Source organism: Pseudorasbora parva, chromosome 5 (assembly GCF_024679245.1).
Source record: "Pseudorasbora parva isolate DD20220531a chromosome 5, ASM2467924v1, whole genome shotgun sequence".
NCBI classification, from domain to species: Eukaryota; Metazoa; Chordata; class Actinopteri; order Cypriniformes; family Gobionidae; genus Pseudorasbora; species Pseudorasbora parva.
Window position 1 is genome coordinate 589,919 of NC_090176.1, and position 15,235 is coordinate 605,153.

The 15,235-nt window shown below is 43.6% G+C and overlaps 1 protein-coding gene across 2 annotated transcripts in view; it reads left to right on the forward strand.

The window, feature by feature from the left end:
* Positions 1-15,235, forward strand: part of LOC137074906 (E3 SUMO-protein ligase RanBP2-like) — an 85,158-nt gene that overhangs the window by 26,187 nt on the left and 43,736 nt on the right. For both annotated transcript variants that reach the window (XM_067442978.1, XM_067442979.1), the window contains exons 6-11: positions 5,145-5,326; positions 6,770-6,951; positions 7,033-7,156; positions 7,705-7,866; positions 7,956-8,093; positions 8,210-8,341. In XM_067442978.1, the coding sequence (XP_067299079.1) occupies positions 5,145-5,326; positions 6,770-6,951; positions 7,033-7,156; positions 7,705-7,866; positions 7,956-8,093; positions 8,210-8,341 (920 nt within the window). The remainder of the gene's footprint in view (positions 1-5,144; positions 5,327-6,769; positions 6,952-7,032; positions 7,157-7,704; positions 7,867-7,955; positions 8,094-8,209; positions 8,342-15,235) is intronic.

The window sequence follows — 15,235 nt, forward strand, 5'->3', positions numbered from 1 at the left end:
TAATTCGGGGAACAGACACAGTCTCTATGTGATAATATCTAGGTGAAAGCGTCTCTGTGCTGGGATTTAGCTGACTCTGGTGACGTGAGACAGTGTGTGCGTGTGTGTGTGTGTATGTGTATCTGACTCTGGTGACGTGAGACAGCTAGCAGACGGGTGGTTTATTCAGTTTGTCTGCTTCCTGACCTGGGCCCCAGTGAGTCAAGGTTTAGCTCTAAGACTATGTGCCAAATTACTAGAGAGAAGAGCAGCACCAGCCCAGGAGGGATGAATGCCATCTGTCTTCAACAGGTCAGGTCTGCCCCAAAAACTTTTCCAATTGTCTATGAACCCTATGTTATTTTGCAGACACCACTTTGACAACCAGCCATTGAGTGATGATAATCTGCTAACTATTTCATCACTCCTTTTAGCAGGGAGAGGACCAGAGAAAAATATGGCCTTTGACATCGTACTTGCGAGTTTACACACCTCTTTAATGTTAATTTTGGTGATCTCCGACTGGCGAAGTCGAACATCATTAGTGCCAACGTGCATAATAATCTTAGAGAATTTACGATTAGCTTTAGCCAGCATTTTTAAATTTGCTTTGATGTCAGGCGCTCTGGCTCCCGGTAAACATGTGACTATGGTGGCTGGTGTCTCTATTTTCACATTCCGTGTAATAGAATCGCCAATAACTAGGGCACTTTCAACAGGATCCTCAGTGGGTGCATCACTGAGTGGGGAGAACCTGTTTGATGTTCTAATCGGAACGGAAGAGTGGTTTTTAGATCTGCGACTATGCTTTCTCATCGTCACCCAGCCCTGCTGCGCGGGCTCAGCCGGAACCAAACAATGAGTGTTCACTAAGCTAGTCGCATCCAAAGCAGTATCTAAAGCTGTTACATTCTCACTACTCTCACATAAAGCTTGGATGCGTGTCTCTAAATCTGAAATCTTCTCCGTCAGCCTGATTAATTCCTTACATTTATCACATGTGAAGCCCTGTTCGCCAACGGAGATAGATATGCTAAACATGTAGCATGCAGTGCAAGTGACAATGACAGGAGAAGAAGACATGGCTTACCGTATTTGTTGATGAATCCAAAACTTAACACACAACTTACTCCACTTACTTTGTTTGATGGAGTCTATTTAATAATCCAACTCACCAGAGTTGTCTAAAGAACTCAGAAAACAGGAGACCAGGATGCCGGGATGGAAAGCTACCAGGCTAGCAAAAAGCTAACGTGTGGTAGTGATTTAGATTAAAAGCTAGTGATGTCAAATTTAACTTGATAGGCTATATTAAACACTATATGGTGATGAGTTAGTTATATTTAGCAGTATAGATAACAAAGAAAATATATCAAATAGAGATTCAAACACAGCTATACAGAGCAGCAAACGCTGAAGCAGGCAGCAGCAGCAGGCAGACAGGAGCAATCGATCAGGAACAATCAAACAGCCAGGAACAATCAATCCTCAATCACAGCTTTTGGTTTCCTCTCAAAAAAAGTGCTGGTAAAGAGAGCTGGTAAAGAGAGAGTCGATAGTTTCTGTTGCAGCGTCAAGTTCCTCTTGGCTATCTGTAATGCTGAGGAGATGGAACTGATGAGGAAGATTATGGACAAAGCAATCTTTAGTCGCAGCGGTTATCGTCCTGCCATATTTGAAGCGAGGGGACGGCTTTGCAGATCATTACCTAGTATCATGTACACTTAATTTAGCTGAGATATCATCGCTCTGCTGCAGAATTTAAACAGTATCAACATTTAGTCCATGTGACAGTATTAGATCTAAAGCTCACGCGAGCACAGCAGCAGGACAAACAGGAAGCAGACCGGAGCAATCGATCAGGAGCAGTCCTGTCATATCCAATATAATGATACATATCAGGGCCCGTATTTATCAAACATCTTAGAATTACTCACAAGAACACTGCTAAGAATTGACTTAAGAGTAAAAAAATTCTTGGCTCAAAGCTGCGCTTAAAAGTTAGTTATCAAGCGTCCCAATCATACTTTAAAGGTGAACTATGTAGTATTTTTGCAGTAAAATATCCAAAAGCCATTAGGCCAGTGTTATATATTTTGTTCAGTTGAGTACCTACAATATCCCAGATGTTTCCAACTATTTGTAAATTGTGAGAAAATTGCTATTTTAACTAAGGACAGGGACGTTGCAGCATTGCATTTGAGGGAGTCGCCTGTCAATCGCGTCATATCTGCGTTACCCTCGGTTTCGGCTTTTATTTGGCAGGAGCGCTTTACTCTTAGCAGTGTGAACAACTGAACGCACGGAGTAACGTCATAACATCGTTTTAAACACACTTAAATGTATCTAATATGATAAACAGAGCTCCATTACCTCAAAATCATAACCGGAAGAGCGGATCTGTGCAGGCGCCCGGCAAATGAGTCCCGTCCCGTCATAATAAAAGTCCCGGTTTTCGCAAGGCGGGTATTTGTTTAACAATCGCTCCAGCAGCTGTGCTCAGGTCCATAACACTCGGTCCTGCTCTGCTTTAGACTACAGTAACGTTAATAACCGCATGCATGAACGTGATTTCTGCCCGAGTCCTATTTTTCACCGGCTGTGATGAGAAGACCACATCTCCCAAGATGCAGCGCTCACACTTTGCGTCATCAAACTACGCATTTGTTTTGCATAGGCGCCCTCCAGTGGACAAAAGCTGCTAGTGCACCTTTAAGTAAAGTGTAGGACTAAATCTGAAGAGCTAGTCTTAGAGTGGATTTACGACACTTTGCTGTGCCACAAACGGGATTTTGGATGATGTCATAGGCATGAACCAATCACTGAAGAGATGTCCTTATTTAAAGGGATCCCATGGTGTTGAGACTTGTATGGCTTAATATAACATAAATGATGTCTCTTACTGAATTATGTGGTAGAAAACCCATGAAAGATCTACGTTATTTAAAAAATCGATTTTATATTTGGACCATGGGCGGCGCCATTTTGTTTGCGTTCTAGGGTGATGACGTAGAATGGTTGAACTCCTCAATCAGCTGGCGCTACCCATAGCTATTTTACCACAACGCAACTCGAAAATTGTTTCAGAGTTAAACAAAACCAATGAATTGCTTTGTAATTGTACTTAAAACACACTCAAACATACATGTGCACACAAACTCACCTACACAAGTCACACACAGATTGGCGGGCACGCACACACACACCTGACAGACTGCTCTCTCAATCCCATGCATCATCACCAAAACATCCTGCCTCTCTTCCTCACGTCCCCCTATCCCATCGTCCTACCTAGATAGTTCCCTCTGCTGGTCACACTAGGCATTACAGTTAATCTACTGCATATCAACAGTCTATCTATGATATCAACCCAGGGATTGAGGGTTATGTATGCGCGCACGCAGTGCGTGTGTGTGTGTGTGTGTGTGTGTTCGCGCCGATCTGTTGGGGTGTGTGTGAGTCTGTGAGAGAGACAGTTTGTGTGCACATGTATGTTTGAGTGCATAAAGTCGGACAGCTGTTTGTAAATCGGCTACACTCGTTATTGCGGCGCGTGAGGCTGAATGACTGCACTCGAACATGTCCACTGGTGTCGGACAACACTACAAATGGCCGTCCCTTCAAATAATGCCCTATTTCAGGGTATAGGGGTCGATTTCAGATTCAGCCCCTGTCGTGGAGACTGAGCAGCCCAACATCTCGATTGAGACAGCGCAGTCTGTCAGGTGTGTGTGCGCGCCCGCCGATCTGTTTGTGACTTGTGTAGGTGAGTTTGTGTGCACATGTATGTTTGAGTGTGTTTTAAGTACAATTACAAAGCAATTCATTGGTTTTGTTTAACTCTGAAACAATTTTCGAGTTGCGTTGTGGTAAAAATAGCTACGGGTAACGCCAGCTGATTGAGGAGTGCAACCATTCTATGTCATCAACCTAGAATGCAAACAAAATGGCGCCGCCCATGGTCCAAATATAAAATCGATTTTTTAAATAACGTAGATCTTTCATGGGTCTTCTACTACATATTTCAGTAAGAGACATCATTTATGTTATATTAAGCCACACAAGTCTCAACACCAGGGGATCCCTTTAAGAATATAAAGATAAATTCACATTAAATGGTGAAATTCCTAAGAGGAGTTTATATTCAAAACACATTTGACAATAAAGAGTTTAAGAGAATACATTATAATAAACACATTTTAAATGAAAGAAAAACATGTTTTCATCCATGTAATTATTTTTTTTTAAACTGGTGTGCTGTTAAATGACCAGCCTATATATAGCCGAGATTGTTTATATATAATCAGCCACCATGGATTCCAAAAGAAAACCGACATGGCAGGAGGAAGAAGCTGAATTACTCGAATGTTTTTTTTTTTGTTTTTTTTGTTTTTTTATTAAACCCAACATTAACCAGCGCTGAAAAAGATGATGTCTGCTCTGTCCAAACGATACTGTTTGATGAACTATTTGTCGTCAAACATTTCGAACACATTCTCCCTCTATTGAGAGATTTGCTCACGTCTCTGTCTCCTCAGCGCCATCACTGCCCCTACTGGACACTCCTGACCACTGAGAGACCTCTCGAGCTCTTAAATAACTGGGAGAGGAAGAGGGATTCTGAGCTTTAAGACATTTGATAACTTGCTTTTATACTTAAGTTTGAAAGTAGGAGTAAATGTCATGAATTCTCAGCACTTAAGACTAAAATAGCACTTTGAGAAGCTTGATAAATACGGGCCCTGATTCCTCTCTCTACTGCTGACATTCATTCAAAACCTACTGTTCAAGGATACTCACCAATGTGGATATTCTGAGAGAATACGAGTGTCTTCAAGTGCAAGGGGATGCCGAAGCTAACTGAATTACGTGTTTGCAAATAGAGAGGCACGATTCACACAGTGAGTAATTCAGTGTTTGCGCACAAAACGAGTGTTGAATTGAGTTCTTTCGCCTCTCCTTGCGCTTGAATGCTTAAATTGGCAAGACTTACAAGCACATGCAAATGACAAACTTTCTGGTTAGACTTTGCAATAATCCATGGGTCATGTGTGCTGAACTGTGTGGCGGGTCCGTACGGATCAGGGATTCGCTGCGGTTCATTATAGCGCTAGTGCTGATGTGTGTGTGTGTGTGTGTGTGTGTGTGTGTGTGTGTTCACACAGGTGCGGTGCTGCTGCATGCGGGTGATCTTCAGCATCTGGCGTGGCTCGGCCTGCAGTGGGCGCTAATGGAGCAGAGCGTCAGCCTTCAGCTCTGGCTTAAGCAGCTCTTCCCTCGCCTCACGCTCGAGACCTCCAAACTGGACACCAACGCAGCCGAGTCCATCTGCCTGCTCGACCTGGAGGTGCGTCCTCCCCTTTCTCATCCTCAATGAGAAATACTCACCTGCGTTTGGCTTTCATGAAACATGCATTGAGATATAATATACAGGTGCTGGTCATATCATTAGAATGTCATCGAAAAGTTGATTTATTTCACTAATTCCATTCAGAGAGTGAAACTTGTATATTGTATTCATTCATTACACACAGACTGATATATTTCAAATGTTTATTTCTTTTAAGATGATTATACTTGAAAAGCCAAATTCAGTATCTCAAAAGTTGAATATTACTTAAGACCAATATAAAAAAATGATTTTTAGAAATCTTGGCAAACTTGAAAGTATGAACATGAAGAGTAAGAGCATGTCCAGCACTCAACACTTAGTTGTGGTTCCTTTATCCTGAATTACTGCAGCGATGCGGCGTGGAGTCGATCAGGCTGTGGCTCGGCTCAGGTGTTATGAGAGCCCAGGTTGCTCTGATAGGCCTTCAGCTCTTCTGCATTATTGGGTCTGGCATATCGCATCTTCCTCTTCACAATACGCCAGAGATCTCCTATTGGGGTTAAGGTCAGGCGAGTTTGCTGGCCAATTAAGAACAGGGATACCATGGTCCTTAAACTAGGCACTGGTTGCTTTGGCACTGTGTGCAGCTGCCAAGTCCTGTTGGAAAATGAAATCTGCATCTCCATAAAGTTGGTCAGCAGCAGGAAGCATACGTCTGTGCACAGCGGTTCTTAAAGCACTGACTCCAGCTGCAGTCCACTCTTGGTGAATCTCCTCCACATTTTTGAATGGGTTTTGTTTCACACTCCTCTCCAGGGTGCGGTTATCTCTATTGCTTGTACACTTTTTTTCTACCACATATTGTCCTTCCCTTCGCCTCTCTATTAATGTGCTTGGACACAGAGCTCTGTGAACAGCCAGCCTCTTTTGCAATGACCTTTTGTCTTGCCCTCCTTGTGTAAGGTGTCAATGGTCATCTTTTGGAGAACTGTCGAGTCAGCAGTCTTCCCCATGATAGTGTAGCTTACAGAACTAGACTGAGAGACCATTTAAAGGCCTTTGCAGGTGTTTTGAGTTAATTAGCTGATTGCAGTGTGGCACCAGGTGTCTTCAATATTGAACGAATTAAAAGAAATAAACATTTGAAATATATCAGTTTGTGTCTAATGAATGAGTATAATATACAAGTTTCACTTTTTGAACGGAATTAGTGAAATAAATTAACTTTTTGATAATTTTCTATATGACCAGCACCTGTATATCTAGACATTTTCACAAGATTTAAGACAAATGTAAGTAATCTAAAGAATGTAAGTCAGTAGTTCATAAGCATTGCGTTAGGAGCTGAAGTCCTGGCTGGCATACTGTCGTAAGGATTGTGTAAGTGGCCCAGTCCCAGGATCTCAGCGGCCCTGAAGAAGCGCCTCAGCTGTAACTCTGTGTGTGTGTGTGTTGCAGGTGTTCTTGTGTGGCGTGGTGTTCAGCAGTCAGACCCAGCTGCAGGAGACTGCTCGGATGGCCTCGGGCTCCTCGCCGCTTCAGCCCCGGTGTTTGCCTCTGCACATCATGAAGCCACTGTCCTCCGCCAAGCAGAGCGAATGGTGGCACGCCGTCTACAGCCTGATCCACAAGAGAGCGCTGTGAGTGATTTATTCTGCTGTGAGTGTGAGCCTGATGCATGGCTCCGAGTGTCACTGCAGTGTTTTCTCTGTGTGTCTCAGGCCGGGGACGTCGGCTAAACTGCGGCTGCAGGTTCAGCATGGTCTCGGCACACTGCGGGCCGGAGAGAAACATGGCCTTCAGCCGGCGCTGCTCATCCACTGGGCTCAGCATCTCACGGACACGGTACGTCTGCTCACAGCCGTCCTCATGATGCTCGTTCTGAGCTGGGAATTAACCATAAATGCCCAATTTCTAAAGTAATTTTGTTGCAAGAGTCTTCAGTTATGAAACACAGTCGATTCAGCTATAAGTAGCTCTGCAGAAGACAATAGTGTCATCATCATGCATCAGTGAATTAAAGAAGTGACTCTCTCAGTAATAAAGTGCTCTAGTTTCTCAGATATTACGGCTATAAACTTCAGGGAGCAGCTCACGCAGTCAGTTGAGGGATTGAGCAGAGCTGGATAAATTAGATTGTTTATATCAGGAGTGTCCAACCCTGGTCCTGGAGGGCTACCACACTGCAGATTTTAGCTCCAACTTGAATCAAACACACCTGAAACAGCTAATCATGGTGTTCAGGGCTGCTTGATAATTACAGACAGGTGTGTTGGAGCAGGCTTGGAACTGAAATCTGCAGAATGCTAGCTTTCCAGGAGCAGGGTTGGACACCCCTGGTTTATATGAGAGTACTAGTACAGACTGAGCAGGTTTGTCCTGACTCTTGACAGGGTGAACAGGTCAACTCTTACTATGACCAGAAGGAGTATGTAGGCCGCAGTGTGCACTACTGGAAAGTTGTTCTTCCTTTGCTTGAGAAAATCCGAAGAAAACGCAGCATTCCTGAACCTCTGGAGCCGATGTTCATACACTTTCGCAGTAAAGACATACAGGTATGCGCACTCTTCCTTTTGGGTGATTTGTGACTTCCTGCTTCTGTTTCATATTGCTGTACTGTCTCTAATGGTCTCTTTGTCTTTAGCCTTCTCAAGTGCGAGGATATGAGGAAGAGGCTGCCATAAGCTTTGCCACACTGCTTGACATCGAGGGAAACACAGATGACGCCATTGCAAACCTGGAGAAGCTCAACAGCATCTCGTCTAACTGGCATCTTGCTAAGGTAACAGGGCTTTGACTGGACGACAGTCACACTGGTTCAGCTTCAGAAGTGAAGTGATTAATATCGGTATGTATGAACTCGCCTAATGAGTTTGTGGATGGTGTGTTGATGGTCAGATCTATCAGAGGCTGTCGGAGGAAGCAGGAAACGGGCTGGAGGAGACGCAGGACAAGTGCACCAACTTTCTCCTGCAGTTCAGGAAATACCTGACAAAGATTTATCAGGCCAATCCAGAAGACATGGACAAGGTATGTTACACACCTCTGATTATCCATGTGGTGCTTCCATTACAGCAGGGTTCCTCAAATCTGACCCTGGAGAGCCACTGTCCTGCAGAGGTTAGCTCTGACAGCAAATAAACTCACCTGAACAAGTTAATCAAGCTCTTCAAGATTACTAGAAAGCTACAGGCTGGGTTTGAGCTAATCTCTGTAGGGCAGTGGCTATCCAGGGTCAGATTTGAGGGCCTAACCTAACCCTAACCCGCTTTAAAACCAATTTCAAATGCATTTACACAAGTGGCCATTGTAGGAAATGCAGTGCATCCAGAAAGTATTCACAGCGCTTCACTTTTCCCACATTTTATGTTACAGCCTTGAAAGGTATATTCCAAAATAGATTACATTTATTATTTTCCTCAGTTCTACTAACAATTACCCCATAATGACAACGTGAAATAAGTTTGTTTGAAATCCACATGTACATTAGTCAAATCAAACCACCTTTATTTATATAGGGCTTTTAAAAGTCCAATTGTTTCAAAGCAGCTTTACAGTGTTAACAGGAAAATAATGCAACAGAATTTGATTTGGCTGTACAGTTGTTCTGGAGGAAACGGTGATGTTATCAGCTCATTTCAATTATCATGTAGTGTCAATGCGGGCAGATAATATAGTTGAAATTTTGGTGACCCAAACTATGCAAGCCAAAAGCCAAAGGCAACGGTGGCAAGGAACCAAAACTCCTTCAGGGCCAGAATGGAGAAAAAAAACCTTGGGAGAAACCATGCTCAGTCGGGGTGCCAGTTCTCTTTTGGCTGACAAACAGACAGTTTGATTAATTCTGGCAGCATTGCAGGTCTTAAGTCCTATTATAAACCTGATTCAAAAAAAGTTTGGACAGGTAGCATTAAGAGGCCGGAAAAGTTAAATGTACATATAAGGAACATCTCTAAGGACCAATTTGCAAACGTATTAGGTCAATTATCAACATGATTGGGTATAAAAAGAGGCTCTCAGAGTGGCAGTGTCTCTCAGAAGTCAAGATGGGCAGAGGATCACCAATTCCCCCAATGCTGCAGCGGACAATAGTGGAGCAATATCAGAAAGGAGTTTCTCAGAGAAACGTCGCAAAGAGTTTGAAGTTATCATCGTCTACACTGCATATCATCATCCACAGATTCAGAGAATCTGGAACAATCTGTGTGTAAGGGTCAAGGCCGGAAAACCATCAGGGCTCTACATAACAGCCATTTTGGGCGCATTTACGCCTGAAAATTACTTCGTGCGACTGTGAAAAAATATTTAGGCGCACCGGTGCGAGTGACCCGCTCGATTCTCATGAATGGATGTGTAATACAATCGGAATAAAAACTACAACACCCAAAGTGCATCAACACTGAGAAACTGATATGCTACGTTTCCTACTGCAATCAACTGCTTGTCATGCCTTCAGTCAGCAGAAGATGGGCAAAAACGTGTGCGACGGACGGACTACACTTCAAACAACGACTGTTTACAAGGTGAAACGAGTGTGAAGAGGCAGCCATGCACACTTTACCAGACACCTCACGCAGCACACTGATGATTTACAGCCAAATCAAAATGAACTGGAAATACCACATTTGGATTATCATAAACAAGCTCAGAAATTAGCGGATGCTTGGGGCAAAAATGCCATCAAAAAATAATGTATTAATAATACATTTAAAAAGCCCTTGAGTTTAATCTTTATCACACATGCTATTTCAAACAATACTAAATGTATACCATGAGCAAGTATATCATGAGTTTTTCCAAACCGTGTTTTTGCCTTACCCTGAATCACGTTGGTACACATCATAATATTAGTGTTAATATTCCCGCTGCAGATTAGCACAGTACCTGCGCGACTCGCCATAGACACAAGCAGAGAGAAGTAGATCCGGCTAATGTTCTTTTGCAAGACGCATGCGGTTCTGTTTATGAAGCGCCAGAGCACCAAAAGTTATGGCTTGCCATTGCTCAGAGTATTGATTGCATATGTGATACTGATCTTGTACAAAAGTCAAATAGACAAGTTGATATTAAGTAACAACGTTTTAGCCACGACACTGTCTATTTCGTGAAAATCCAAGCCACACCAAGCGATGCTGAAAGGTATATCCAAGTTCTAGAACAACATATGCTCCATCCAGACGGCGTCTCTTTCAGGGAAGACCTTGCATTCTCCAACATGACAATGCCAGACCACACACTGCATCAATTACAACATCATGGCTGCGTAGAAGAAGGATCCGGCACTGAAATGGCCAGCCTGCAGTCCAGATCTTTCACCCATAGAAAACATCTGGCTCATCATAAAGAGGAAGATGTGATAAAGAAGACCTAAGACAGTTGCACAACTAGAAGCCTGTATTAGACAAGAATGGGACAACATTCCTATTCCTAAACTTGAGCAACTTGTCTCCTCAGTCCTCAGACGTTTGCAGACTGATATAAAAAGAAGAGGGGATGACACACAGGGGGAAACATGGCCTTGGCCCAACTTGTATGAGATGTGTTGATGCCATGAAAATTAAAATCAACTTTTTTCCTTTTAAATGATACATTCTCAGTTTAAACATTTGATATGTCATCTATCTTATATTCTGAATAAAATATTGAAATTCGAAACTTCCACATTCTGTTTTTGTTCAAAATTTGTGAATAACGTTCTGCAGCAGGTTTTCATCAAGTATATCTCTGTACATTGCTGCATTCATCTTTACCTTGATCCGGACTAATCTCCCAGTTCCTGCCACTGAACCCCCCCACAGCATGATGCTGCCACCACCATGCTTTACTGTCGGGATGGGATTGGCCAGGGGTAGAGTGGTCCCTGGTTTTCTACAGATATGATGCTTGCCATTCAGGACAAAGAGTTTGTTGTTTGTTTCTTATGGTCTGAGAGTCCTTCAGGAGCCTTTTGGCAAACTCCAGGTGGGCTGTCATGTGCCTTTTCTGGAGGAGTGGCTTCCGTCTCTCCCACACAGGCCTGATTGGAGTTGCAGAAACACAGCTGCAGAGATGGCTGTCCTTCTGGAAGATTCTCCTCTCTCCACAGAGAAATGCTGGAGCTCTGTCAGAGTGACCATCTGGTTTTTGGTCTCCTCCCTGACTAAGGCCCTTCTCCCCTGATCGGCTCCAAACGTCTTCCATGTCCAGATAATGGAGGCCATTGTGCTCATTGGGACATGTAGCTGCAGAAATGTTTCTGTACCCTTCCACAGATCTGTGCTTCCTTAAAATCTACAGAGGTCTACAGACTACAGTCTCTGAGGTCTACAGACAATCCCTTGTACTTTATGGCTTTGTTTGTTCTCTGACGTGCACTGTTAACTGTGGAGCCTTATATACAGTAGACAGGTGTATGCCTTTCCAAATCATGTTCAGCAAGCTGTAGAAACATCTCAAGGATGTTCAGTGGAAACAGGAGCACCTGAGCTCAGTGTTGAGTGTCACGGCAAAGCCTGTGAAAACTTACTTGTTAGCTGAGCGAAGGCTTCTGGTAGGGGTGCAGACTCTTAGGCGTGAGCTGAAGTATGTGGGTGCCGAGCTTGTGGAAGATCCATAAGCAAGAGTCAGAGCTTTGAATTTGATGTGGGCAGCGAGTGGTAGCCAATGTAGAGAGATCAAGAGGGGTGTGACATGAGCCCTTTTGGGTTCATTGAAGACAAGACGAGCCACAGGATTCTGGATCATTTGTATCAGTAATGGGTTTTTTCATCCATACGTGAGATGTCCGCCAGACAGCTTGAGATTCGTGCAGCTACTGTGGGATCATCTGGTTGAAATGAGAGGTGGAGCTGTGTGTCATCACCATAGCAATGATATGAGAGACAATGTGCCTGAATGATGGGTCCCAGTGATGTAGTGTAAATGGAGAAGAGGAGAGGTCCAAGCACTGGGCCCTCAGGAACCCCCATGGTCAGTTGATGTGCTTTGGATACCTCTCCTCTCCAGGCAACCTTAAAAGACCTACCTGTGAGATAGGACTCAAACCAGTGGAGTGGAGTCCCTGTGATGCCCAGTGATGAGAGGGTGGACAGAAGAATCTGATAATTCACAGTGTCAAAGGCAGCAGACAGATCAAGGAGGGTGAGGACTGATGATTTGGAAGCAGTTTTAGCCAGCCGCAGGGCTTCAGTAACTGACAATAATGCCGTCTCAGTTGAGTGGCCCTTTTTGAAACCTGACTGGTTTACCTCCAGTTGATTAGCCTGTGAGAGGAAAGATGAGACTTGGTTGAAAACGATTCTTTCAAGTGTTTTCGCTATGAATGGTAGGAGAGAAACAGGTCTGTAGTTTTCTACAAGTGATCTAATGTGGGTTTTTTAAGCAGTGGGGTTACCCAAGCCTGCTTGAATGCGGTGGGGAAGATGCCGGTGGAGAGAGACTTTCAATATCAGTCCCTCCAGTTTTTCGCAATTCCGCGATCGCTGAATACAATGCAAAATAAAAAAAAATCTATTTTTTTTGCTATCCTGCATAATTTTAGCCTGATAAGCCAGACCCACATCAAGATGTTTGGTCTGAAAACTCCCCATTGACAGCTCAATTTGAGGGGCGGATAAACGGTTGTCTGTCAAACTCCCTCTGCACGCGATAGGATAGCACTACACCAACCAGAGCAACGAAGGTGAAGCAGAGCTAGTTGACAGATTTAAACATTCACGGTATCCGGTTGGCTAAACTCCGAACACATCTTCCTTTCTTAAGAATGACTTCAGTGCCGTTCTTTGTTCTTTTCTCAGAGAAAAGCTTAACTCAAGTCTTCCAGAGTCGCGGTCAGAGCTGATTCGACAGACCGCCGCCAGTTTCTGTGTTTACTAGAAGCACGCAAACGCAACTCGGTCGTCATCATTATGGCTGTGCCCACCGACTCTATACACAATGTGATTGGCCCGTCCAGATTGAGAGGAATACAGCTCAGAAGGGTATTGAGAGTTGTTAGACGACACTTGCGGGCAGATTAAATTTGCTGCCACTAGGGTGCGTCTAGATTTCTAGGCTAGCATAATTTGCCATTTCACCGCAAAATAATCACAAAAAATGTATTTTCAATAACAAACAAACAAAAAAATAAATAAATATCTAACTGAACTATCTCTCATTTATTTAAAGCTTTAGTAAATTGTTTTCATGAGGATTACAGACGTTGGGGTATTTGCACAGTGTCTTTGTAAAAGCGAAAGTAAATCTTTCTCGCCTGCCATCTCGTCTCGCATAGGCCTAAGTGCCAGGACCGGACGAATTGATTACTCTAGATGGATGAATGACCAAATAAAAGTAAATGCCAGATAACACTAAAAAAAAGGGTTAATAAAAGCGTTGTATACCACAAACTCTATTCGCTCCTGACACACGGTGACGGACCGGTGTCAGACTGGCGGAGGGTTGTTTGCCGGCTACATTTACATTTACATTTAATCATTTAGCAGACGCTTTTATCCAAAGCGACTTACAAAAAAGGGGAGAGCAGTAGAAGCAACGAAACAAACAAGGCCAACAACCTGTAAGAGCTGTAAGAAATCTCAATTAATTAGCACAGTACACAATTTTTTTTTATTTTTTTATTTTTTATTTTTTATAGCCATCTACAACAAACTCACGTACGCAAAATACAGAACACTGGATTATGATAGCTATGATAACTATGTAACATACCCGCCTGAAGGCACAAATCCGGATGAGAGACGTAGATATGATCCAGGAGTGTGCGCTTTTGGTCGTTGCTGTGGTGATCAGTAAGTGCTATTCTGTATTGGTCAGGTGCAATTGGAAAAGATGTGTCTTAAGATGTTTTTTAAAAATGGCTACAGACTCGGCAGCACGAATTGAGATCGGTAGGTCATTCCATCAGGTGGGAACGGTCCAGTAAAATGTCCGTGAGAGCGATTTCATGCCTCTTTGGGATGGAACCACGAGGCGTCGCTCAATCGCAGAACGCAAGCTTCTGGAGGGTGTGTAAGTCTGAACAAGTGAGTTTAGGTATATTGGTGCAGAGCCAGTGGTTGTTTTGTAGGTGATAACTAGTGCCTTGAATTTGATGCGAGCAGCCATTGGCAACCAGTGCAGTTTGATGAAGAGAGGCGTAACATGCGCTCTCTTCGGTTCATTAAAGACCACTCTCGCCGCTGCATTCTGGATTTCAGGAGTTCATTCAGGAGTTGTGCAGCCTGTTCTGATAGGAAGGGTCTAATCTTTCTAATGTTGTATAAAGCAAATCTGCAGGACCGGGCTGTTGCAGTAATGTGGTCAGTGAAGTTTAACTGGTCATCAATCACAACTCCAAGGTTCCTGGCTGTCCTGGATGGAGTTATGGTTGATGAACCAAGCTGAATGGAGAAATTTTGATGAAGTGCTGGGTTGGTTGAGAAAACAAGTAATTCTGTCTTTGCAAGATTGAGTTTAAGATGATGCTCTTTCATCCAGTCAGAAATGTCTGTCAGACAGGCAGCGATACGAACACTGAGAGTTTAGTGTCATCAGCATAGCAGTGATAGGAGAAGCCGTGTTTCTGAATGACAGAACCTAATGATGACATGTAGATGGAGAAGAGAAGTGGTCCAAGGACTGAGCCCTGGGGAACCCCAGTATCTAGATGATGTGACTTAGACACTACACCTCTCCATGACACCCTGTAGGACCTACCAGAGAGGTAAGACCTGAACCACTGGAGAACAGTTCCTGAGATCCCCGTCTTCTTAAGTGATGACAGGAGGATCTGGTGGTTAACTGTGTCAAAAGCAGCAGACAGATCCAGCAGAATGAGCACTGAGGATTTGGAAAGCTGCTTTTGCCAGTCTCAGTGCCTCAGTTACCGAGAGCAAGGCAGTCTCAGTCGAATGGCCACTTTTGAATTGGTTGTTGTCTAGGAGGTTGTCCCGTTCAAGAAACATA